Source organism: Monodelphis domestica, chromosome 6, assembly GCF_027887165.1.
Source record: "Monodelphis domestica isolate mMonDom1 chromosome 6, mMonDom1.pri, whole genome shotgun sequence".
Lineage (NCBI taxonomy): Eukaryota > Metazoa > Chordata > Mammalia > Didelphimorphia > Didelphidae > Monodelphis > Monodelphis domestica.
Window position 1 is genome coordinate 72,483,493 of NC_077232.1, and position 26,534 is coordinate 72,510,026.

The window sequence follows — 26,534 nt, forward strand, 5'->3', positions numbered from 1 at the left end:
CTGCCTTAGATTAAATACTGTTTGTTGGTTAGAAGGCAGAAGAGTAGCAAGGGCTTGGCAGTGGGCGTTAAGTGACTCGCCCAGGGTCACTCAGCTAGGGGAGTATCTGAGGCCACATTTGAACCCAGGAACTCCTATCTCTGTGCCTGGCACTCCATCTACTGAACCATCTTAGCTTCCTCTAAACAGGTTCATTTTTTTTAATTGGGAAAAACCTACATGAAGTAATGAAGAGTGAAATGAGTAGACAAGGGAACAGTATATATAGCTACAGATTTAATGCTTAAAGAATAATTTGCAGATGTCCACCTCCAGAGAATGAACTGAAAAAACAGGAACGTGGAAAACACAATCTATATATGTATATATCTTTTTGTTGAGCGATACCTTTTATGAGGAGGGGAGGAAGGGACAGAGACACCTGGAATTCAATTCTATTAAATAAGTAATTTTTTAAAAATGAGATTGGAATATCAGGTAGGCATTCTTAACCTGGGGCTCATGAACTTGATGTTTAGGGACAACAAAATTATAATGCACTCAATACAATTGGTTTTTATTTTATGCATCTGAAAACATGAAAAAAAGGGGTCCACAGGTTTCATTATGTCACCAAAGGGACCCATGACACAAAAAATTAGGTATCTCTTGATTAGATCTCTCTGAGATACTTTACATCTCAAAATCCTAGGAACTTGCAATTGACCACCTGCTGCCCCTTAGTTGTCTGTTCCCAGTTCTTTGGGGCCCTAGCCCCAGAACTCTCTCTCTCTACACACACACACACACATACATACACACACACACACACATACACACGGGGGGGGGGAGAAAGGGAGAGAGAGAGAGAGAGAGAGAGGAGAGAGAGAGAGAGAGAGAGAGAGAGAGAGAGAGAGAGAGAGAGAGAGAGAGAGAGAGAGAGAGAGAGAGAGGAGAGAGAGAAAGAGAGGGAGGTAGAAGAGAGGGAGGAAGAGGGAATGAGAGAGGTGGGGAGGGGGAAAAAGAGAGAGGGAGGAAGAGGGAGGGAGGAAGGGAGAGAGGGAGAAGTATCCAACAAAGACATTGGTACACAGCAGGGATAGGACTGGACTTGTGATTTCCTTAGTATAAGAAATTCTTGGGGGGCAGCTGGGTGGTTCAGTGGATTGAGAGTCAGGCCTAGAGACTGGAGGTCCTAAGTTCAAATCTGACCTCAGACACTTCCCAGCTGTGTGACCCTGGGCAAGTCACTTAACCCCCCTTGCCTAGCCCTTACCACTCTCCTGCCTTGGAGCCAATACACAGTATTGACTCCAAGACGGAAGGTAAGGGTTTTAATAAAAAAAGAGAAACTCTTGGATGAGGAATCCTACTTGATCATAAAGGCCAATGCCTTCTCTTCAAATTATAGTCTTAGAAAGTTGCCCTAGGCTCTGAGAGGCTGAATGATTTGTCCACAATAACACAGCCAATGTTTCAAATCTGGCCTCAGCCACTTCCTATCTGTGTGACCCTGGGCAAGTCACTTGACCCCCATTGCCTAGCCCTTACCACTCTTCTGCCTTGGAGCCAATACACAGTATTGACTCCAAGACGGAAGGTAAGGGTTTTAAAAAAAAAAAATAACACAGCCAGTGTGTATAAAAGACAAGATTTGAACCCAGGTCTTCCTGACTGTCAGGCCTATTCACTATGCCACACTATCTTAGTACATATATAATATGTGTGTTATATATGTACATACATGGTACATATATTCAAGCATACTCATACTTATTCCACAATCACATTTCACAGATCATATGTTCGTCATTAAAAGTCTACTTTCTGACCTTCAAATCATTCTTTTCCTATGTCTCAGACTCCCAGAGTTTATGCCCTGGGATTAATTATGGATAATCACCCTGAGATTCTGATCCAAACCCTGCATTCCCCTTAGAAAGACGAGCTGCCAGGACCCACCAAGTTTGACATCTATGAGTTCCACTTCTCAGACCTGGAATGTACGGAGCTGGAATTGGTGAAATGTGGGATCCAGATGTACTATGAGCTGGGCGTGGTAAAGAAGTTCCAGATTCCCCAGGAGGTAGGAAGAAGGTGATGTCACCCAAAGACCTAGTCTGAGCTTCCCACCAACTCAACTATTATCACCTCTCCTTCTAGGATGAAAGAGGGCAATGAGAGTACAAAAGAATGATGGGAAAAGAAGGGCAGACAGGAGAGGGGAAGGAAAGAGAGAAGAACACAGGATGGTGGATAAGAGGGCAATAAGAAAAAAAAGAGGCATGATGGATAATGGAAGAAGGATGGGAGGCCTGAAATGATGGGAGTCTGATGGGGCAATCTGAAAATTAGCAGGAGTTGGCACCAGTGTGGGGCTTTGAAGGCACAGGTTGGGTGAAGAATGAAGAATTCATTCTAGGCAAAAATATCCCTAGAGATGAATGAGAAAAGGAAGAGATCAAGGGAACAACTGGAAGTTCTCTTGGGCTGAACATTTTCTTGGAGGGTATGATGTTGGAGAAAACTGAAAAAGAAATAATCATATATTCAAAAAATTTCAACAATTCAATCATATATAAGCAGAAATCCATTTTATTTCCATCCTTAAAAAGTGGTCAACTGGGGGCAGCTGGGTAGCTCAATGGATTGAGAACTAGGCCTAGAGACTGGAGGTCCTAGGTTCAAATCTGACCTCAGACACTTCCCAGCTGTGTGACCCTGGGCAAGTCACTTGACCCCTATTGCCTAGCCCTTACCACTCTTCTGCCTTGGAGCCAATACACAGTATTGACTCCAAGATGGAAGGTAAGGGTTAAAAAAAAAAAGTGGTCAACCAACCTAAGCTTCAAACACTGGGAATTTTGTTGGCTTGTGGAAAGAGTAGGTCCATCCCTTCTACCTGACCCTTTTTTGGTATTTCTCCAAAGTTGTTCTGCATGCGAACAGGGGCTTTGTTGGGGATAGGAAGCCAGGCAGTGGGAGGATTCTCTTCTCTCTAGATCTAACCAGCTTTATTGCAGCTTTCCTAAGAGAAGTCCCAAGGATAAAGGAAATAAGTAGAACTGAGATGAGGAGACTCCTTCAGTAGCATTCCCATAATGTCACTGGTGACCATACAAACCATCTCCATCAGACAACCAAAAGGAACCAAGTAGAACTGTGGGAGCTGGAAGTTGCCATAGTTTCCACTAGAAGTCAACATAACTGTCTTCTCTACACTCTACACTGCACTGAACCAAACCTGTCCCCTGCCCCATGACCTCTATCTATCTTTTTCTGCTCATTGGTACCAAACAGAACTTGTTTAATCCAGCTTCCCATAATCACCCCTCCTTAAAGACCTGACATGAGTAGAGCTCACTAACCCATGGGGCAGGACAGCCCTGATAGCTAGGAAGTTTTTCCTTATATCACACTGAGCCAGATTGAGCCAGATTGTGGGAGTCTTTGTAGGGTAGAGTTTTGTAGGGTAAGGCGTTTGTTTTTTTGGCAGGCAATTTGAGGAAAGAAGTAACATGACAAAGTGGAGCATTGCTAAAGTTACTCAGGCAATGGTATGGGAATTGGGTTGGAAAAAGGATAAACTAGAGACAAGGAGACCATCTAGAAGACTGCTAGAAGAATCTTATAAAGAGACATGAGCCTGACTGATGTCCCTTCTCTCGCTCTATTATCAGGTCCTAGTTCGGTTCTTGTATTCTATCAGCAAAGGATACCGAAGAATCACTTATCATAACTGGCGCCATGGCTTTAATGTGGCTCAAACCATGTTCACACTTCTCATGGTATGTGCTGATGAATTCTCACTCCCAAGCAAGGATCTTTGGGACTATGTGAACTTACTAAGCCCTCAGCAAGCTCTAAAGGAATAATATGATAAGGAAGGAAGGAAGGAAGGAAGGAAGGAAGGAAGGAAGGAAGGAAGGAAGGAAGGAAGGAAGGAAGGAAGGAAGGAAGGAAGGAAGGAATAAAGGAAGGAAGGAAGGAAGAAATAAAGGGAGGAAGGAAGGAAGGAAAGGAGGGAGGGAGGGAGGGAGGGAGGAAGGAAGGGAGGGAGGGAAGAAAGGGAGGGAAGGAGAAAGAAAACACTTAAATCAAAGATAAGTAAAGAAAATACAGTCTTTGTACTCAGAGAGATTATATTCTAATGAAAGAAGACACTACCTAAAAGGAAACTGAAAGGTAAGTGTGGGGGGAGGGCAGGATAGAAGGTACCCAGCACAGGGGGCATAATTTTGAAGTCTGTAGGCTGAGAAGGGAATGAAGTGAAGGCCAGCCTGAGTCTCTCCATGAAACAGAATCCAGGGGGAATTCATTAGGACAAGGAAGTGGACTTTGCAGAGGGATTTTTCCAGGCTGAGAAGGCCGCAGGGGTGGATAGATATTCTCAGCTGAGGAGGCCTCAGATACTGAGGGAAGTTCCAGAACCAGAAATCATAGTTTGAAAATCCAAGAGCCAAGAACAAGGTTGAAAGGGGAATGAAGGAAAGGGCACTCTACTGATATCAAACATACTTTGATGTCCAGAATTACAGCAATCCATTGCAGCTTTGAAATAGTTTATCTCCAATAAAGATGGAGGTGAAGAACTTGAAGTCACAAAATATCTTAGGGTACCAAAACAATGGATTAAATTTTGTAAACATGAGAGACAGCTGGGTGGCCCAGTGGAGTGAGAGTCAGGCCAGGTGTTGGGAGAACCTGGGCTCAAATCTGGCCTCAGGCTCTTCCTAGCTGGGTGACCTGGGCAAGCCACTTGACCCCATTTGCCTAGCCCTGACCCTTCTATCTTAGAATTGTTACTAAGACAGAAAGTAAGGTTTAAAAAATCGTTTTTGTAATTTAACAAAGATAAAATGAAAATCTTTTTTCAGGTTAGAAATAAATCAACTCCACTTAAGTACAAAATAGAGAGTAAATGGAACTGGATATCAATTTAGAAAAGATCTGATGTTTTTAGTGGACCAGAAGCTCAATGAGACACCAATAGAAGTTGCATGACAGCCCAAAAGGCCAATTCATTCTTTGTCTACACTGAGATATGCATAGTATGCAAAACATGGCATTGTGGGGGTGGGGCACGTGGAAGGTGATGGTCTCACTATCTTCTACCTTCCTCAAATCATATAGCTAGACTATGGTGTTCACAATGGGGTATCACATTTTAGGAAAGAAATATTGTCTGGAGCTCCTTCCAGAGAAGGATAGCCTAAAGGAATTAGATAACATACCATATGAATTAGATGAAGGAGCTATGGATATTTAGCATGTCCTAAGAGGACACGATGGCCATCTTTAAGCAATTTAAAATCTATCATGCAAAAGAGGGATTCAGCTTATTCTGCTGGATTCCAAGAGGGGAGAACCAGAAGTATTGGGTAGAAGGCTCAGAGAGGCAGATTTTGGTTCCATATAAGGAAAAACTTCCTAGCAATTGGAGCTGTCCAAATATGGATTGTGGCCACCTTAGGAAGTGATGGATTGACCCTCACTAGAAGACATCTCTAGTGAGGATTGAAGCAGAGAGACCAGGACACAAATGCAGTTAACATTCCAGGGGGGAAAGGACCAGGGAGTTTGTCCTATAATTCCCTGCTTTGGGAAGAATTTCATGATCTGGTAAACGACATCAGCTAAGCAGAAAAGATCAAAAAGCCAGAAATTCACAGGAAACCTAGAAATGACTTTAAAAGACCTTACTTAGAGGGGAATGTGCTGAGCCAGTTTGTAATTCCAGGCTGGAATTCAGTAGAGAGGTTGGGTATGAATATAGAGATCTATGAGTCATTTCCATGGAGATGATGGTTGAAACCACGAGAGAAGGATGAAGTCACCATGAGAGAAAGTATAGAGAAAGACAAGAAAAGGGCCCAGAGCAGAGCTTTGAGGAATACCTAATGTTAGGGGGAAGGATGTAAATGATAAACCAGCAAAAGAAACTGAGGAGAGGTCAGAGAGGAAGAGGGAATCTGGAAGGCTGAGAGCAGTGTAATGGGATCCAAAAAACAGAGAGATACTGTTAAGAACTGCAGAGGGGCCAAATGGCAGGTCTCCCCTTCTTTGCAGACAGGCAAATTGAAGAGCTACTACACAGATCTGGAAGCTTTTGCTATGGTGACAGCTGGCCTGTGCCATGACATTGATCACAGGGGAACCAACAACCTCTACCAGATGAAGTAGGTGTTTTCCTTACTCTGTCAGAATCTAATGATGGAATGGAGGAGTGGGATGAATCTCTATTTCAATATAACACTATTAGGGCATAGGAGGTAGAGAACATAGATTTTAGTTAATTGAAAAAATAAAATTTAATATGTTATTTGCACAATAAAACACATCACTATTGGCCAAAGTAGGGGTAGAATCACCATATACAATAGCTCTATTCCTTCAGAGCTGCATGATTTTGTAGACCAAACTGGGTTTTAGGAGAATTTTGCTGTTCATATCAATCTAGTAGAGAATTCCCTTCCTCTGAAAGTCAAGCCCGAGTCTTATTCTGAGATTCTGAAAATTAGGAAAATGAGGGAGGAGTGTTTAGCTGGATCCCGATCATTGATTGGTACCCAAAGTGTGGGGAAGTTTAACTTTCTATACCTCAAATGTGAACATAATAAGAAGGATTTAATCGGGTAGGAATGGGGAACTCCTGCAGATTCCCAAGGGACAGTGAGGTTGGGCCCAGATTTCCTCCCATAGGAGGAGAATATGATGCATGAGAAGAAGGGAGATGGCCTCTGAACCTATAGATGGGATTCCTAAAAAGGGGGGGAATAGGACATCATCACTAATTGGAGACAGTACTTCAGATTCTTTTTGTTCCTAAGGCTAATTGTCCACTGTGCTAATTACCATTTTAATTTTTTTCTAACACAAACCTGTATGAACAGATCACAGAATCCATTAGCAAAGCTTCATGGCTCATCAATTCTAGAAAGACACCATCTGGAGTTTGGGAAGTTCTTGCTTGCAGAAGAGGTCTGTAAAAATGCCCCATCAGTGGCAAGTTTGGGGTTTGCTGTAGGGGTTTGTTAAGGAGGGGTTGGGCTGGGAGCTGTAGTTGTTTGGGGGGCAACCACTTCAAAACTTCAGCCCTTCCTAACTACTTAAAACCTGGAAGAAACAACCTCACAATCCTTAATGTTCCCCCATGTGCTCCTGATCCAGAGAACTTCCCTTTCCTACCCCACCATTTCTAACACACACACACACACACACACACACACACACACACACACACACACACACACACACATAATAGCCCTGGAGCAGTCAACAAGAAAATGAGATTTGGGGAGCAGAGGGATCCAACTCATGGGCTTTGGCATTAAAGAAATACAAAGAAAAAGTGGTTCCCAGGGCTTAAAAATGTAATAAAATATAATAAGAAGAAATCATTTTTATTAAAGAAAAGCCACAAGAGGAGACAATTAAGTTAATTAAGTTCATTTTTAAAAATTCACCTATATTGAATTCATTTTAAAAAAGCCTCTGATTGGTCCCACGTTAGGGAGGCAGAAGAAAGGAATCCTATCTCAGCTGGAAGCCTGGATGGGGTGATCTCAAGGGGAGGGGGTTGTTTCTCCATGCTTCTATTTAAATAATTTTGAGAACTTTTCATTGAGTTCAGATGGCAAGGGGAGTTTTATTAAACCAATTTTGTTTTTGTTCACTGTTTCTTTGATCAAACTGTTTCCTAAATTGGGAAGATACATTGTCAGCTTCTTTAGAGCCCAGAATCATACTGTTTTCTACACTGGGGTAGCACCATCTACTGGTTTCCAGACTAGATTTTTCTGTCCATGGTCTTCTTCCCATGAACTATGTTCTCAATCATTGTACTATATATATTTATTTCTGACCTTCCAACGTGGAATCTTTGCTTCAGAGCCTGAATATTTATCAGAACCTGAATCGTCGACAACATGAACATGTGATCCATCTGATGGACATCGCCATTATTGCCACAGATCTGGCCCTCTACTTCAAGTACGGCCAAGCCACAGAGCGCTGAGCATCTAGAGCACCGGCCCCTGGACAACAGGACAGGCTCCTTCCTTGCCCCCATAAGAATGCTAGACCCCAGCTCTGTGTAAAGGGCTTGGGAGGGGGGAGGTTGCCAGGAGAGGGGAGAGATGATATTTAATATCATAGGAGGAAGATATGAAATTGCAGCCTCCCACACCAGGGGCTAGAGCTTTAAGGCTGGACTTGGGCCAAAGTAGGAAGAGGGAGTAGAGTGGTGTGGAGTTGGGGTGAAATAATTTCCCAAGAAAATCCTTGAAGCATTGCTGACTGGTTATGATATTGCTGTTTTGAGTCTTCATAAAGATGGAATAAAGTGTGATCTGGGGCAAGTAGGAGGATGTCCTGCAGCCTATCCATGGGGATTCCTTGGTCCCTTGCCATATTATGTCTGATTCCTTCCTTTCTTATGCCCTAAGAAAAAGAACAATGTTTCAGAAGATCGTGGATGAATCCAAGGGGTATGATGACAAGAAAAGCTGGGTGGAATACCTCTCCCTGGAGACAACAAGGAAAGAGATTGTCATGTGAGTGATTCCTTTCAGGAGAAAGTTCCCTGATGCCATGAACAGGCTAGGGAAGGCTGTGGGAAGGACAAATTTGTGAGAGAGTCAGAAAGATCAATCACGGGGCCAGCTGATTGGTTTAGATGGATCTGTTTCCCCACAGAGAAAATAATTAGGCTAGTAAATTAGTATTTGCCATGGTCAGTGCCCACCCTGATTATTGTCAATGCCTCTTACATATTTATTTTGTCCTGTCCCCCAGTCTGCTCTAGTCATTATCCACTTGGGTCATCTCTATCCATTGCTATCTCCTCACTCATAGAATTGAAGAGTTGAAAGGCAGTATCACTTCTACATCATCCCTAAACTTCAGTTTCTTTAAAGTGTTAGCAGAGGGGGCAGCTGGGTAGCTTGATGAATTGAGAGCCAGGTCCTAGGTTCAATACTGGCTTCAGACACTTCTTAGCTGTGTGACCCTGGGCAAGTCACTTGACCCCCATTGCCTAGCCCTTACTTCTCTTCTGCCTTGGAACCAATACACAGTATTGACTCCAAGATGGAAGGTAAGGGTTTAAAAAAAATAAAGTGTTAGAAAGGAAGTTGAAACCTGTGAGTTGAGCAAAAGATAGGACCAAATTGTCCTTTAATCCAGGTCCTAAAATTAAATAAGCCTGACTAGCTAAAAACTGAACTAAGATGTTGGAGATACACTGTGTGTGTTGTTTTTCCCTTTCCTGGCTTTCTTGAAAGTTGTGGTTACTCTGTGATGATTAGGCTTCTCTAAGACAGCCTGGGCTGTAAGTCTGATTGGTCACCTGCCCAAGCATGCCATCAGATCTTACACCATAGATCCCATTCCTCCTCCTATATCACTAGAAGGCCTGGCACTGATTGTTTACAGTTTCTGGGAATAACTTAATGTTCCAGAAGGAATTATTGACTAGGGAGAATTGTATAAATATTGGTACGCTTGCCCCAGCCCTGGACTGCAGCCCTGAGCCTGATATTGTATGGCTACTCATCTCTGAGGGGCATCAACACCAATCACTGACATTCTAAGTCAAATTCCACCGAGCATTTATGATACTGACCTGGACCATAGTGGAAGAGGAGGCTTTTACGAAGCCACTATCAACTGAACAACTTCCCCGATGGAAGAGGACAGTCTGATGTTGAGAAATGAAGGTGTTTTTTCGTGTGAGTTCTTAAAAGTATCCAGGTAACTCACATTGAAAACTCAATGTATAGAACACAATGTTAAAATTGTTACTTGCCTATATCTTTGTATTTTGGCAGTTATATGTCCCTTAAAAGAAAAAAAAAAACACCTTTACCCTCTGTCTTAGAATCAATACTATGCATTGGTTCCAAGTCAGAAGAGTGGTAAGGGCTAGGCAGTCTGGGTTAAGTGACTTGCCCAGGGTCACACAGCTGGGAAGTGTCTGAGGCCAGATTTGAACCTAGGACCTCCCATCTCTAGGCCTGGCTCTCAATTCACTGAGCCACCCAGATGCCCCAACAATAATATATTTCTACAGAAGCAATACTGTTTTGAGAGGAGGTGGTATAGATGAAGATATTTAGGGAAGAGTTGAATGAAGACTTCAAAGATCTCTTATCAAGACACTTGGTTCTTGTAACTGGTAAAAAAAAAAGAGGAAAGGGTGGCTTCAGGTGTGGGATCATGGTAAGAAGCAATAAAGAATCCAGAAATCATCAGCCTGAGGCAGTTAGGAATAAGTAGAAGCCACCAGGTCCTCATGGTCATGATTTCAATTGTGCTGCCCCACAATCCCTGAGCTTGACTGGGTAGCCAAGAGTTTCCAATGCAAGGATTTCCCACCAACTGGGCATGAAGTAGGAATTTCTGGTCTAGATGAGGCAAAGCATCAAGAAGTAAAAGAGTGGGAGGAGAGGAAGCAGCTCTTTTCTCACAATTGTTCTTGGGACTGACGTGACTTGGGGCTCCCACCTAAGGCAAATGAGGAGAAGCCAAGGGCTGGTCAAAGCAAGGTCTTTGGCTAACTGTATCTGCTATACCTGAGTTGGGAAATAAGAAGAGGTCCTTCAACATAGGACCATACTTGAAAGTGTGATCATAGCGGAAGGTGACCCTCTAGGAGTGACTCTGGTGATGTGACATGTTTAGGGGCAAAAAGCAGGCACCGGTGACTCTGAGCAGTTAGGAGACATGTCTGTGGATAGATGAAACCAGGTGATATAACCCAGTATCAAACAGAAGTCAGGCTCCTCCTGAGGGTTTCCTAAGCAAGAAATGCCTATACAGGACCTGGAGGCACCTAAGGCTTCTTTATCTAAGGCTAATTCCCTCCAATGGAAGATAGAAGATTTTTCCATCAAGTTCCAGGCATTTACCCCAAAATAATCAGGTGCTGCCATACTGGTAGAGGAATGTCACTGATGAGAAATGGATGCAGTTGAGTGACTGATGAAGGAGGTGATTTAGAAATCATAAGCCTGTGACAGACCGTTGGATGGATTGGAAGACCGAAACTAGAGACAGGGAGATGAATTAAGAAGCTATTGATTAATTGTTGTAATAGTTGGTCAAATGTGAGATAACAAGATCCTGCATGAAAGTTGTGACAGTGTGAATGAAGATGCAGATGTAAATTCAAGAGATTTCAAGATAAGAATGAATAAGTTCTTTGGGGATTCAACTGGATGTTAGGAATGAAGATAAAAGAAGAAACCACAATAACCAAGAGTTCATAGCCTGATTATTTTTTTTTAACCTTTCACTTATGTCTTAGTATCAGTTTTAAGGCAGAAGAGTGGTAAGGGCTAGGCAATGGGGGTCAAGTGACTTGCCCAGGGTCACACAGCTAGGAAGTATCTGAAGCCAGAGTTGAACTCAGGTCCTCCTGATTGCAGACCTGGCACTCTAAACACTGTGTTCCTAGCTGCCCCTTAGCCTGATTAGTTTATATAGTAGAGACAGCAAAGTTGGGAATCAAAGGTGATTCTGTGGGGGAAGATGAGCGTGAAGAGCCCAGGTTGACTTGAGATATCAGTGAGATGTCAAAGGGATATGTCTATAAAGTAGATGACGTAAGTAGAGCTTATGATACAGGAAGATGAAGGTTAATGATGACAGTGATAACTTACCTGAATTTTAAGGTTTGGAAAGTACTTTCTCCCCAACAACTCTAGATAGAGTATTATTAGTCATATTTTAAACATGAGAAAATGGACTTTGAAAATTATTTTTCTTAAACCCTTACCTTCCATCTTAGAATCAATACTGTGTATTGGGTTCTAAGGCAGAAGAGTGGTAAGGGCTAGGCAATGGGGGTCAAGTGACTTGCCCAGGGTCACACAGCTAGGAAGTGTCTGAGGCCAGATTTGAACCTAGGACCTCCCATTTCTGGGCCTGACTCTCAATCTACTGAACCACCCAGCTGCCCTCATCTGAGACATTATTTGTGTCCATGATAATACAACCAGTTAGTATTTGAGGCAGAATTGGAACACAGGTCTCCTGAATCCAGGGTCAGCTCACTTTCCATAACGTCATGTTACGTGGAAAGATAAACATTTTGATGATTTCTGCTAGAGGTTACAGCTGAAATTGTGGTAGTTTTACTACTTGCTAGAGATATTTAGGAAGAATTCTTGCACCAGAATGGGTCAGGATTCTGTGATAACTTGGTTATGATTTCCCTAAAGATCTTCCCCACACATTCATTATGGACAAATTTATTATTTAACGATCGACAGACTCAGACTCTGTAGAGACATAGCTGAGAAAATATCTTTCCATCTGCTAGCAAAGGCATCTTTTTCTCTTCTAGTTGTCCCCCCCCCCAAAGGGAAGCAAGCTAGAGCCCTTAACTCAAAGCCCAGGACTAGATAAAATCATCAGCCGTAAATGCTGCCCCCTTCCACTGATTTTAGCTATTTGGGCTAGAGTCCAACAGGTGTGGATCTGTACTAATCTGGACCTGATGGGGGGGGAAGGGGGCTATGACTTTCTTAGAACTAGGGGGAGGGGTGAATGGAAAGCAGTCTTTTGGTCACAGCTCATACTCTATGAATGCTTGGCTAGGACTTTGACTTGGCCAATATACCTGCAACCTTCCAGGATTGAAGTGTCAGTGGATCTTCTAAATATTATGACCCTCAGACCACATTCTAATTTTCTTCCATTGAAAGAAAGAGCATCTGTCACAGGTTTGCATAACACATACCTTCCTGTTCTACCATGGTTTATATTGGAAGCCAAGAAGTGCAGCATCTATTAGAGTCAAGTAATCTTCCTAGAACTGATGTTCCTACAGCTTGTGTTTGGACCAAAAGGGCTAGGGAGAGACCGAGGAAGTATCGAGGCCAAAACGGAATGAGGTTCTGACAAAGGGGTTAAGGTCTGGCAGTATTTATTCAAGACCATGAACTCGTATTGCTAATTCATCTCCGATTATTCAGGATGAATGGATCCCGACATGCTTTTTGAGAGAAGAAAAGTAGGTTCAAGGAAGAAAGACCTTCTGAAAATTGAAGAGAGTTTTCACAGCAGTAACCAGTCCCCAGTTGTCTATTTTTTATAGAGAAAGATATCTTTTGATTTGTTACTAGAACCAACATTACTTAAAACCTATTAGAAAGGGGAAACAGGGCAGAAGCTGAGGCTGTGCACCTCCCAGTTATATATTATTCTTGCCAATTGATTTTGGCAGAGACGAATTACACCAGGATGTATTGGGAGTCCCAGCTGCCCTGGAGACATAGCAATGCTTTTTGGAAGGATCAAAGGACTCATCATAGGCTTAACAACCCAAAAGAATTTAGTTTGCTTAAAAATGGCCTGGATCTTCTCAAGTCATCATAGCTCTTGGAAATTCTTATATCGAACTATTTTTTTTTGTCTATATGACTCATATTCTCAGAATGAAAAATGCCAATGATAGGATACTGTCTTGAAGTTTGGAACTCAAGGAGAAAAAAGATCTGAGTAGAGCCATTATTTACCCCAATAAAAAGTAGAGAAACAGAAATGAATCCAAGGGCAGCTGGGTGGCACAGTGGATAAAGCACCAGGCCTAGAGTTGGGAGGACCTGGGTTCAAATCTGACCTAAGACACTTCCTGTCTGTAAATCACTTATTAAAAAAAATAGATCCTGGGTAAATAACTTATAACAAAAAAAAATAGATTGCTGGGTAAATCACTTATTTAAAAAATAGATCCTGGGTAAATAACTTATAAAAAAAACAATAAATTGCTGGGTAAATCACTTATTTAAAAAAATAGATCCATCTATAGTTCTTACAAGGGTATATCATGATATTATCATACCATAGAGAGGGGATTTTATAGGCTCATCATGATGTCCTATGAACTGGAGAGGAGGAGAGAACCAAGAATTTTAACTAGTTGCATTATTGGCATTCAAACCAGGGCTGGAATGTCAGCTAAGCATTATGTTCAAGGTTCTGACTATTGTAAGCATAGAGGATAAAAACCTGAGAGTTCATAACCAGCATCTTGTGATACACAATGCTCTGGCCAATTTTTGAACTTTATAAACACTTTCAGCCCCTGATACAGAGTTACTGAAAAGACAGCCTTTGTAATTCTATCCAGAAGATCACCCAAGAAAGGTTGTGATGCATGAACAACAACATTGATGTGACTCCACAGGACAAAGGCCAATGGAGATAGATCCAAGGACCTCTTCTATCAACCCACTGGTCTGACAGTGGCATCCAGAAAATTAAATTTAAAATATATTATCCCAAATTCCCAATACTAAATTGGTATAAAAGAAACTTAAATAATTAAATTTTCATATGTTTTTATAAAGTTGCATTTCTATTTCTGAAATTATTAAAGCTAAAATTGCACTAAGACTTTTGGAATATGTTTTACATATTTGGGAGACATCTGTGAGACCCAGAAAATGTCAACCTAGAAGACCTTGGCACTCAAAGGAGAGCCTGAGCCATATAGTAAGTATTAGATTGAACATAACAAGGAGACCAACAGAATCCAAAAGCCCTGTTATAGGACCGTGTCTGGATATAACACAAAAACCTCCTCAAGCAGAGCCTTTCTTGGCCTTAGACAACATATTTTAAGCCATTTATCACAATTTTGTGACCAAATCCAATAGCATTTGAACTTGAATTAGAACTGTCCTAGAAATCCACCTACCAATCTTTCAATTTTTGTTCCTCAAAACAATGTGTTTCCCCAAATCTCAATGGCAACACAGAAATAATCTGCCTTCATGCATGTTGAGTTTAAAGAAATACAAAATAACAGTCATAGAAGATCTTTGTCAACAGAAATGAGTACAGTTGGATTCTTTGATAAACTCAATCTTGCTTCCATTTCTCCCATCTATCATCCTCTTCCAATACTTTTCAACTTGCTTTTCCTCTGGTTCATATATTTCTTCATAAGAGTACTTCTCCTTAATATGCAGAGTATCCCAAAAAGTAAGTTTAAAGTCATTAGACCTTAAAAAAATGAACCAACTTTTGGGATACCCATTAGAATGATACTATATTGCTGTGAAAAGTCTTTTTGGATAAGGTATTTCTTTCCAAAGTTAGATTCCAGTCATAAGTCACATCTGTTGTTGTTGTTGTTCAGTCATTCAGTCATGCCTGACTTCATGAACCTATCCATGGACCATAGCATACCAGACCCTTCTATCTTCCACTATCTCCCAAAGTCTGTCCAAGCTCATGTTTTCTGCTTCCATGTCGATTTTCTATCATCTTCTTCTCCGTCTGCTTTCAATCTTTCTCAACAAAAGGGTCTTTTCCAATAAGGCCTGTCTTCTCATCATGTGGCCAGCATATTTAAGCTTCAGATCCCATATTCGACCTTCCAGTGAATAATCTGGATTCATTTCTTTAAATATTGACTGCTTTGATCTTCTTGCTGCCCAAGGGACTCTCAAAAGTCTTCTCCAACACCATAATTTGAAAGCATTGATTCTGCGCTGCTCAGCTTTCCTTATAGTCTAATGCTCGTAGCCATACATAGCTACTGGAAAAACTATAACTTTGCCTATACAGACCTTTGTTGACAAGGGGATGTCTCTATTTTTTAGTATGCTGTCCAGATTAGTTTTCCTTCCAAGTGTTATAAGGGGAAGATTTAGTAAAGGGAACACACACAAGTAAATAAATAATTTTATTAACAAAGGGAAGGGAATAATAGGAAAGGATGGACCATCTGACTACACAAGGAGCAAACAGCTTTTAGCTTTGTGGTGGCAGTTATCATCTGTGGTGATTTTTGAGCCCAAGATTATAAAATCTAACATTGTTTCCATTTTTTCTTCCCCCAATTTGTCAGGAAGTGATTGGACCAGTTGCCAACTTCTTAGGTTTTTTTTTTTTTTATGTTAAGCTTCAAGCAAACTTTTACACTTTCTTCTTTTATCTTCATCAAGAAGCTTCTTATTAATTCTTCTTCACTTTCTCCCACCAGAATGGGATCATCTGTATATCTAAGATTGTTATTTCTCCCAACAACCTTATTTATGGATTTTGATTTATCCAGCCTGGCACAAATGATGCTAAAAAGATGATCCTTTCCTAATGTTTTCTGCCTTTGTCAAACCACATCTGTAATACTGTGTTCAGTTTGCACTTTAAGGGATTTACAATTATTGTCTCATTTGATCCTCACAACAACCTTAGGAAGTAGGTGCTAAAATTATCTCCATATTGCAGATGAGGAAACTGAAGCAAACAGCAGTAAAGTGATTGCCCAGGATAACACAGCTATTGAGTCTCTGAGGCTGAATTTGAACTCAGGTTTTCCCAACTTCAGGCATGGCACTCTAACCACTGTGCTACCTATCTTCTCCTATGATACTGGAGCATCCATTGATCATCCATGATCATCCATATTTCATGTGGAGAAGGGAAGGGTTAAGGGGTTAAGAGGAATACGAACACCATCTTTTCATATTTGGAGGGGAATTGGATGTGGCATAGATGACCATGTAAGAAACATACATATGACACAAGGTAGAAAACTTCAGCTTGATGTGAGGGACAATTTCTGAGCCCTCATAGCTATCCAAAAGCAGGATGCACTATTTGAGGAGATTTATGTGAGTATCTTTCCCAAACCTGGAGGTCTTCAGCTGGATAATCTCTCCTCAAAGATATACTAGAGTCTAATACTTCTCCTCATGATAGCTCTTCAAACACTTGGAGACAGCTCTCATCCCCAGCTCCCTCCTTCCCCCAGTCTTACATGCCCAGTTTCTTCAGCCAATCCTCAGAACATGGGTTCAAGGTCCTTCATTATCCTAGTTGCCCTCCTCTGGATATTCTTTAATTATCAAAGCCCTTCTTAAAATAGGGAGCCCTGAAATAATACTGTACTACACGTTCTCACTTCCCTCTCCCTCTACTTTCTTTGCATGGAGAAATCTTCGTTTTCTTGAGGCTCCCTAAGCCCTTCCTGTCTCTGGCTAATTTGCCAAGCCCTCTCTATATCTAGCTGGCTGGTTTCTCAAGAGATAACAGTCTTCCAAGATGAAACCAGGATAGCTCTAGATATTTGAGTCAACCCAGCTGGGCAAGGCCCTGAGGTTAGCCTCAGACCTTGACCAACAACTGATAGAGGTTCTCTATCAGGTTTTGATATTACACAGATCTTCTTAGATGTCTTTCTTCTTGTGAGAAAAGGTACAATACAATATTACACAGAACTAGACTACAGATGAGGCTCGATGAGGGCAGAATCCAGTGGTCCTATCTCCTCCCTGTTCCTGGTAGTTATGCTTCTAACAGCCACATCCCACTTCTGACAATCATCTTGGATTTACAATATGTTTAAACCTCCCGGATCCTTTTCAGAACAATTGCTGTCTCACCATGTCTCTTCCATCTTATACTTGTGAAGTTGGGGGAGGAGAGGTTTGCACCTCAGGATGAGACTTTATTATTATCTTTATTGATTTTTACCTTATTAGATTCAGCCCAATGTTCCAGCCTACCAAGATCCTTCTGGATTCTGACTCTGCCATTCTAAGTATTAGCTATCTATCAACAAAACTTTGTGTCATCTGAAACCTGATAACTGAGACTATGATTATTATTCCCCTCCTCCCTTTTAGAGTCTCTTTACTCAAATTCTTTCTATATCATACCTGCTCTTATGTTGTCTGTAGCTTGGTAGAATAAATGAGGGCCAATTTTCCCCTCTTCCTGCATTTTCAAAATCTTCTTGATGAGAATTATCCTGGTCAGGCTTTTCCCTGGTTCTCAGCCCCCGTGTCATCTCTGGTCAATGTCTCTGGTCAGTTGGTTTTATTCCTAATGGATGCCTCGCCTGTCAGTATCTTCCTTAGGCAGTGTCTCCTTGTCAGGCTTCTACTGGTCTGATCCCTGATAGATGCTCCTTTCATTGGGATCTCTCAATCTTTAGTGTTTCTGGGCATCTCTCAAACACGAGCACACACAGACATGTCCAGGGGCCTTGCGTAGCTCTGCTCAAGGAGGACTGACAGTTTCACTTATAGAAGTCCCCTTACAATAAAGGAGCATGCACAGATAATTAAATGGTGTTACTAACTTGGCTAATGTCATTTTCAAGATAAAATCAGGGAGAACCCAAAACATCACATGAATTAAAGGGGTCTAGCAAAGTGATGGTGATCACAAAGGTCTAGCATGGGTTTATTACACTAATGAGTGAGTTTCCTTTGGTCATGCCACAATACACATATTTCCTTTTGGAGGCAGAATTATTAGACTGGTAGAGAAGGGGAATGTTAGAAATAGAATTAATCTAGATATTTTGACATAGTTTACTCAAGTTTTTCTTGTGGAAAAGATTGAATGGCCAGATCTAATGAGTAAACATTAGCCATCAGCTTGGCAGGAGGTCTCCAGTGGAATGTTCTAGGAAGCTGTGCTTGACATTGTTCTGTCAAAAAAAATTTTTTTACACTGGCTTGGATAATGGCATAAACAGTATGCTTACCAAATTCACAGATGACACAAAGCTGGGAGGAATAGCTAGCATGCTGGACAACAGCGTCAAGATGAGTCTGGATTCAATCTGTTAAGATAAAATACAATAGGGAAAAATGTTAAGTCTTACACTTGGGCATAAAAAATTTCCATATATAAAAAGGAGGCCTGAATAAAGAGCAAGCAGATTATCTGGTGGGGGGGGGGATGTAGGGGTTTTAGTGGACTCTAAACTCAATTGGAGAGAATATTATGAAAGAACAGCCCAAAAAGCCAATGAAATTTCAGATAACATTAAAAGAGGGGGAGTCTTTAATGCTCTTCCTTGGTCAAACCCAAACCATATCTAGATCATTGTTTTTAGCTTGAGCACCACATTTTAAGTGCCATAGACAAGCAGGAAAGAATAATTAGCATGTTTAAAGGCTTCAGATGAGTTGAGAAAATGGATAATGGGTAGCCTGAAGAAAAGATTAGAGAACATTTGATGTCTGTCTTCAAGTCTATGAAGGACTGTGTTGTAGAAGGGGCCTTCAACTTGTTCAGGTTAGCTCAAGGGAAGAACTTGGAGCAGTGCATGAGAGTTGCAAAGATACATATTTAGGCTTGACATCAAGTACAATGTCTAACCATTAGAGTGAACTCAAAGTACTGTAGAGCAAGTTGATGGGGATGGGCAAGTTCTCTCTCACTTGATGTCTTCAGGCAAAGACTGGATTAACTTATTGGGGAAGTTGAAGATGTTTTTTTCGTTCACACAAATCCCAGTTCTACCACAAACTAAATGGATTACATTGGACAGGTCCCTCCATCTCTCAGGGTACCAGTTTTCTTCTCTATAAAATGAAGGGTTTGGACTAGATCCTTCTACATTCTGTGACTATAATTCTCTAGAAGTGAGATGCCATGAGAGCTGGAAGTAGAGGGACTAAGCCATAGATAGAGTGGAATCTTGAACAGGGAATCAGGATAGATCCAGGTTGAATTGAATTGAAAGGAGAGACAATGCATAAGTAAAAGCCGAACAGTGGGTTGAAGGAGTGAGTGATAGATGTAGCTGACTACTAGATGAAAAATGGGTGCAGAAGTGAGTGATACTTTCTCTAGGGAGCTTTTGGCAATTTGCCTTTAAGTGGTTCTTATTCCCTGTTGGACTCACATCTTCTCAAAGGTGACAGAGTGTGAGGAGATCTAGGCATTGCTGGGGATACATGCTGATGCTATCTTTGCTCTCTTATAGGGCCATGATGATGACTGCATGTGATTTATCTGCCATCACCAAGCCATGGGAAGTCCAGAGTAAGGTCAGAACCTGATGCCTTATTCTTTGTGGTTTTAAGCATTATATATAAATATTTAACATAACAATAGCCTGAATACCACCCTTCTTCCCTCCCGACCAATATTCAGATCATCTCCCAAGTAGGTAGGAAGCTGCCATAGGGCAGATGACCACTATATAACCAGATTCCATTACAAGAAGAAATTTGGGTAAATGGTGGTGTTGAAATAAATTCGGGGCAAGAACACTACCTTTTGATCTGGCTACATGTATTTGTCAGGGCAACTAGTGCTCGCATAGAAGACTGCCAGTGGTGAGTCCCATGGTTATATATATCCATGCCCACTGTTAACTGAGGCCTAATTTCTGTAGATCAGGGCTAAGGATTACTAGGACAGAAGAAAGCAGTGGCCAAGAGCAGAGAAAGTTTCTCAGGCTTGGGGAAAGCTTACAATGATTCTATCTGAACATATAAAATCTAGCAGAATTAAATTCTCTTCTCTGTGGTACATAGGTAGCACTGCTGGTGGCTGCTGAGTTCTGGGAACAAGGTGACTTGGAAAGAACAGTGCTTGATCAGCAGCCAATTGTAAGTATTGTATCTGCATTCCATACACCTACCATAAAGAAATAGAAATTTAAATTTGAAAAAGACCCAAGCAGCCTTCCTATGTATTCCCTAAGGTTCATTCAGCATAATTTTTACTGCTGGTATCCAAATCTCAGTTATCCATCTTTGCTTTAATGGTGTTAAATGATAGGGCTAATCTGGAAAGCCATTTTGTTCTATTTTATTTCATTTTATGTCTTGGGTACCTTCTGTGCACCCAACCTTACTTTGTGCAATCTATTGATTGAGGGCTAATGGGGAGATGTAAAAGTATAAAACTTGTTTCCATTTCTAAGGGAGCTAATAATTTGGGGGGAGGGGGGAACAGGAGCTGTCAACTTGGGCCAAATCCTGAGGGTGCTAACAGGAGGGCAGACCAAAGAAATTAAATATCTTGCCAAGATGAACAAAGGTATTCAGTATTAAAGTTGTAATTTGAACGTAAGTCTCTCCTGGTGCCAAGTTCAGCCCTCCTTTGATTACACTAGGCTGCCTTTCTAAATACATGATACTGCACAGGACTTAGGTGAAGTTATGACTGGACAAGTAGGGAGATAAGCATCCGTACTAGAACAGCAGGTCTAAGGCTAAAATAAAACTCACAGCAGGAACAACAGGTTCAGCAGACAAGGAGCAGTGCTGCAAAAGGAACCAAGGAGCAGAATAAGCATAGCCAACAAGAAGAGTTGAAAGTCTGGCATCTAAAACCTCAAGCCAAGAACTGATCAGAGGAATGGGAGTGTCTGCATCAGGACCATGGACAGCTCCCCGGGCCCTATCATCACAGGTTTTGATTCTCAACCATCCTCTAGTACAAGCCACTGTAACATACCTAACAAGTCATCAACTCAGCCCCTGCCTGAAGACCTACAAGGAGGCAGAAACCACCACCTCTCTCAATAGCACAATTCTGCTTTTGAGATCTTCTTTGAAGCCTAGAAGCTTTTCGAGGTAGCAGGGACCTTTGAGATAATTTGCTCCAACCTCTCATTTTCCAGAGGAGAACACTGATATCCAGAAAAATTAAGTCATCTGAAGGTAGTCACACAGATAATAAGTAGCAGAGGTAGGACTCAAACTCAGATCATGTAACTGCAAATCCATGGCTCTTTCCACTACAGCAATATTCGTGTCTGAGGTTAATACAAAAATTCTGAGAAATGTGTCACTGCTATTGTTTTGGACTTATGATTTCATTGCTGTGAGAAACTCCTGGTATGGAAATTCTCTCCATCAATACAGATCATAAACTCCTCCGTAACTTGCATTCTAAGTGAGTTGCCAAGAATAATGAGAAATTAAAGGTCTTGCTTTGGTGACAAAGGTAGTTTGTGTCAAAGGCACAAATTGAATCCAGCTCTTTCCAACTCCAAAGTCAGCCCAAATCTAAATAGCATACCATGTTTGGGGTGATTAATAATTAAATAGTCCTTCAAGGTTTACAAAGCATTTGTACATATATTATCTAATTAGATAGATAATATAAGCTTCCCTGCCTTCAAAGAACGTATAGTCTAGCAGGTGGATAAAACACAAAAGATTGAAAATCATTATATATAATATTAGATAAGGGCCTTAGGGAAGTGCAAAACAAGGTACTATGAGACTTCTAAAGAAGATGGTTACCACTAAGTTGGGATTCTGGGGAAGAGTGGTGAGACAAGATAAATAGAAGATAAATTAAACAGAACAGAATGATCTACAAAGTACTCCTGTCATTTGATAGCCTTAAAATAAGACTGAATAGTTGGGACTTGAATATTGTCAGCAAAATTATGCCCTTTAGGATAATGCAAAAAAAGAAAATTGCAGGCCAGTTTCTCTTGCAAACAAAGATGGAAAAAAAATGTAGGTAGACTATTAGCAGACAGAACACAATAGCACATTCTAACAATTTTCCCCTAGGGCCAAGTAGAGTCGCTCCCTGAAAACTATTATCACATTAACAGGAAAAGTAATGAAAATCTTATAATTGTCTCCATGGAGGCCAGGAGAGCATTAGACAAAATCCAATGTCTGCTCTTGATTAAAAGTCTAAAAATAAACTGATAATGGAGGGTTTTTCTCGTGACATGACAAAGAATATGGGATATTCAAGACCAAGGACCAACATTACAGAGGATGGAGAAACACATTCTTTCAAAACTGTAACAAGACCAGGTTGTCCCAGGTCACCCGTCCAATATATAGCCCAGATATGTTGGTACAGATGCTAGTGATGATGGAGAAATAAATTAATAATGATAATAAGAATAATTCTTGCAGAAGGACCATTTCTATCTGAACATCAAAAATATGAGAATGAGATAATAAATAATACATTTATGTAGTGCTTTAAAGTTGATCAGATACTATAACATGCATAATCTCATTTAAATCTAAAAACAACCTTGGAGGGTAGACACCATAGGTATTATTATTATCCCCATTTTATAGATGAGGCTAAAAGGGGCCAGGTAACTTCCATGGTCACACAGCTCAATAGAGACAGAAGTGGCACTTGAACTTGAGTCTTCCTGACTCTTAAATCCAACATTCTTTCCACTATATCACAAGGAAACAAAAAAAAAAAGGTAGGAAAAGGAGAAGCAAAAATATCCTGTGTTGCAGGTGATCTGATTGTGTAGCAAGAATATCCTAGGGAGTCAGCCTCCAAAATGATGAAAGAAAATAATTGAGTTCAACAAAGTTGGGGAGATGAGAAAATCCACCAAAATCAATTGCCCTCCTACACATTCATGACACACAGCTTGCAGATATAATAGAGGAAAATTTCTGTTCACATCGGTGACAAAAAGTATTACATTCTCAAGAATTGATTTAATTCAGTACATTCAAAGAAAACTATAAAATCCCAATGGAAAAAATCAACGGAGAGATGCCTCGGTTTGCTGGAATGATTAAATATAGTAAAAGTAACAATATTTCCCAAGTTAATACATAGGTTTAATAGAATACCAGCTGGACTCTGAGCCAGATTCTGTAGAATTTTATAGTGAAATTTACCTCAATAAAATCGATAACGTATGGATGTACTCACATGATGATGGCAGATTTGTCCGACAAGAGACTAAATTCCCACATAGACTCTTCTTCAGAATCTTCTCCTTCCAATGTCTCTCATTGCTTAGTCATTATCTCTGCCCAAGACCAGTCTGTCATCATCACAGGAATCAGTAATCTCTGGAATATGGAAGCATTCCCTACCACATCAGAGCTAAGTGACAGTACCGGAAAGGAGAACAGTCCTGTGTTTCCTTTAAATTACTGGACATATCATTAAACTTTTAATTCGTAGACCCCAGCTAGTTCTTGCTCAAGCCTCCTTCCTTCACCTCAGGCCTCCCTATCCAGTTAACTAACCTCTTGGCTACTTTGTGAAAGAAAATTCCCCAGAAAGAGGGAAATGAGTTAACAAGAAGATATATAAATCATAGGATAGAAATCTATGGCCTTGTGAGAAGGAGGAACATGATGGAGAGTATTTGGGTGAAGATAAAAGGAGAGAAACAGAAGTTATAGTATAGTATATTGTAGACTGTCTTACTATATGGAGAAAAAAGATGATGCTTTCCTTATACAGATCAAAATTTGCTTGGGGTTAGGCTGTGATAGAGATGGGGGGATTTTCAATTCTTCAGATATCTGCATAGCAGCCAATAAACTCTTGATTTACCTTCATCTTTTGGAAGGCAGGTAATAATGAGAAGAGCTTTTCCCACAAGGAGAAAACTTGAAAGAAATTAATCATGACATTTTAGAGTTGAGAATGATTCATATATGCAATGGGCTATATATAGAGAGAACAACTCATACATGCTGATTATGACACTGTAAACACATCTATATTAAACAACCAGAGCTCAAAAGGAAAGTCCAAGGATGTGAATAATTTAGAACAGTACTCTCTAAACTTCTTTGATTCCATGTCTCAATCAGAAAAGTTTACTGTGTACCAGATATGCATATTTACTTATTTATAAATTATTCACATATACTTTTGTGCTAATAATCATGTGTATTATAAAACTTATACAAAATAAAAATTTAAAGGATGATAGATATATAAATGAATAAAATATTTTATTAATGGTACAAACTATTTCCCGTAAAAATATCAGTGATAATGTTTTTAGTGAGAGTATTATGATTAGTTTTATAACTTTTGAAAATCTTGATTTAATAGTTGTGACAGCCATTTGAGGGTTTGGTTCTAAGTGCAGTTTATTTTAACTTTTTTAACCCCTTACCTTCTGTCTTAGAATCAATACTGTGTATTGATTCTTCAGATACTGAGAAGTATCTGAGGCCTATTTTGAACCTAGAACCTCATGTCATAGCTAAAAAGAACACCTACAAAAAATACACATATTTAAATGGAAGAAGTACATTGTTGGCTGCACTTAGTAAATGGTCATGATCCTTTTTCATTTCCATCCACCAATTTTGCAAAGTTTTTTGTTAAAATTTGGCTGGTAAATTTCCATCTTCCCTGCAGTCACTTAGTTTTTCTTACAGACTAACTGGAACGTGTTGTGTTTTTTATTTTTAACAAATGGGTTCAGAATCCAATGAAACTCTTTATTTGGAAGATTTTAAAACAAGTTAGAACATTCCTAAATTTTAAAAATGTTCCAGTATGATATTTCTTATTGGTGACCCACTTATGTTGTTTTCATCAACCTAGAGAGAAGAAAGTTAAATATCCAGAGAGATTTGCAATGTTAAATGCTATAGAGAGGTCTAGAAGGATAAGGCTGAGAAAGAGCCATCAGATTTGGCAGTTAAGACATAACTGAGAATTCTGAAGAAAACGTTTCAATGAGGAATCAAGGATAAAAAAGTGGGCGGGGGGAGAGTGGGGGGAAAGAGATGGGGAGGGAGAGGGAAAGAGAGCGAAAAGGGAGAGGGGGAAGAGAGGGGGGAGTGGGGAAAGACAGACACAGAGAGAAAGAAAAGGGAGAGAGAAAGTGGAAAGAGAAAGGGAGAGATAAAGGAGAGACAGAGACAGAGAGAAAGATAGACAGACAGAGAGAGAGAGAGAGAGGAAGAGAGAGAGAGAAAGAGAGAAAGAGAGAGAGAGAGAGAGAGAGAGAGAGAGAGAGAGAGAGAGAGAGAGAAAGAGAGAGAGAGAGAGAGAGAGAGAGAGAGAGAGAGAGAGAGAAAGAGAGAAAGAGATAAAGAGATAAAGAGAGAGAGAGAGAGAAAGAGAGAGGATGATGGTGACCTGAAAATAAATAGGGGAATTCGGAAGGGTACAAGGGGAAGGATAATGTAATCAGTTCTTCAGTACAGATCACAAACCAACTATGTCTGTGCATTCACTTTGTCTCACTCTGTCCCACTAAAAATGAGAGAAGGGGAGGCAGGGCTCTTACTGCTTAGCCACTGACACATAGCAAAGCCCACCAGAGGTGCCTACAATAAACAGATTTTGCCTATACAGCTGCTAGTTCAAGAACCTGGTTGGGTAATTGCCATCCTAAAGGTCTAATATCCAGTGCAGAAAGGGAAAAGTTAGGAACTTACACAGACACACCCCAGGAGGCAGACTAGGAGAATATTGCTTGTTAATGGGTGAAGAATGGGTTAGAAGGGAGCCTGACTGGCTATTGGAGAGAGGCTGGGATGAAACTCAGCTTACTGCATTGACTGGTTACCCCATGAAATCATACCATAATCCTCACTTTGTAAACCACCGGTTTAGAGTTTATTATTCAAACAGTCCTTTCTTGTGGGGAGTGATGGGGTAAGCTCCATTTGTAGAACATATTCTGAAGCTATTTTCCCAACTCCTCACACAAACTAGCAAAGAGATTTCCCAGAAAGTAGCTTCTACTTCCTCCCTCAAGGTTCTAGAGGGAATTCTGAAGGCCTGGGGGAGATGTTTCTTAAAGCTATAATTCATGAGGCCCTCTCCTACATTAATGGGCTTCCCTCATTGATTATTAGGCAATATCGATTACTCAGACTTCATTAGCTTTTAGAAGAGGGAATTTACTAAGGTGATAATAAGTGGTACAAGAGCCTATGATCCATTTCCCCACAAGTACACATGGAGCCTAGGGGAAAGTAGACTCAGGCTTAGAAAGCACATATAACAAAAGAATAACTCACACTTCCTGGAAATCCCTTTGGGAGAATGTCCAAGATGTTCCC

The 26,534-nt window shown here is 40.6% G+C and overlaps 1 protein-coding gene across 2 annotated transcripts in view; it reads left to right on the top strand.

Moving 5' to 3' along the window:
* PDE6B (phosphodiesterase 6B) overlaps positions 1-26,534 on the top strand; it is a 134,847-nt gene that overhangs the window by 101,676 nt on the left and 6,637 nt on the right. For both annotated transcript variants that reach the window (XM_056802244.1, XM_001366290.4), the window contains 8 exons: positions 1,919-2,065; positions 3,660-3,767; positions 6,049-6,158; positions 6,873-6,960; positions 7,871-7,971; positions 8,427-8,534; positions 19,724-19,787; positions 20,280-20,354. In XM_056802244.1, coding sequence (XP_056658222.1) covers positions 1,919-2,065; positions 3,660-3,767; positions 6,049-6,158; positions 6,873-6,960; positions 7,871-7,971; positions 8,427-8,534; positions 19,724-19,787; positions 20,280-20,354 — 801 coding nt within the window. The remainder of the gene's footprint in view (positions 1-1,918; positions 2,066-3,659; positions 3,768-6,048; positions 6,159-6,872; positions 6,961-7,870; positions 7,972-8,426; positions 8,535-19,723; positions 19,788-20,279; positions 20,355-26,534) is intronic.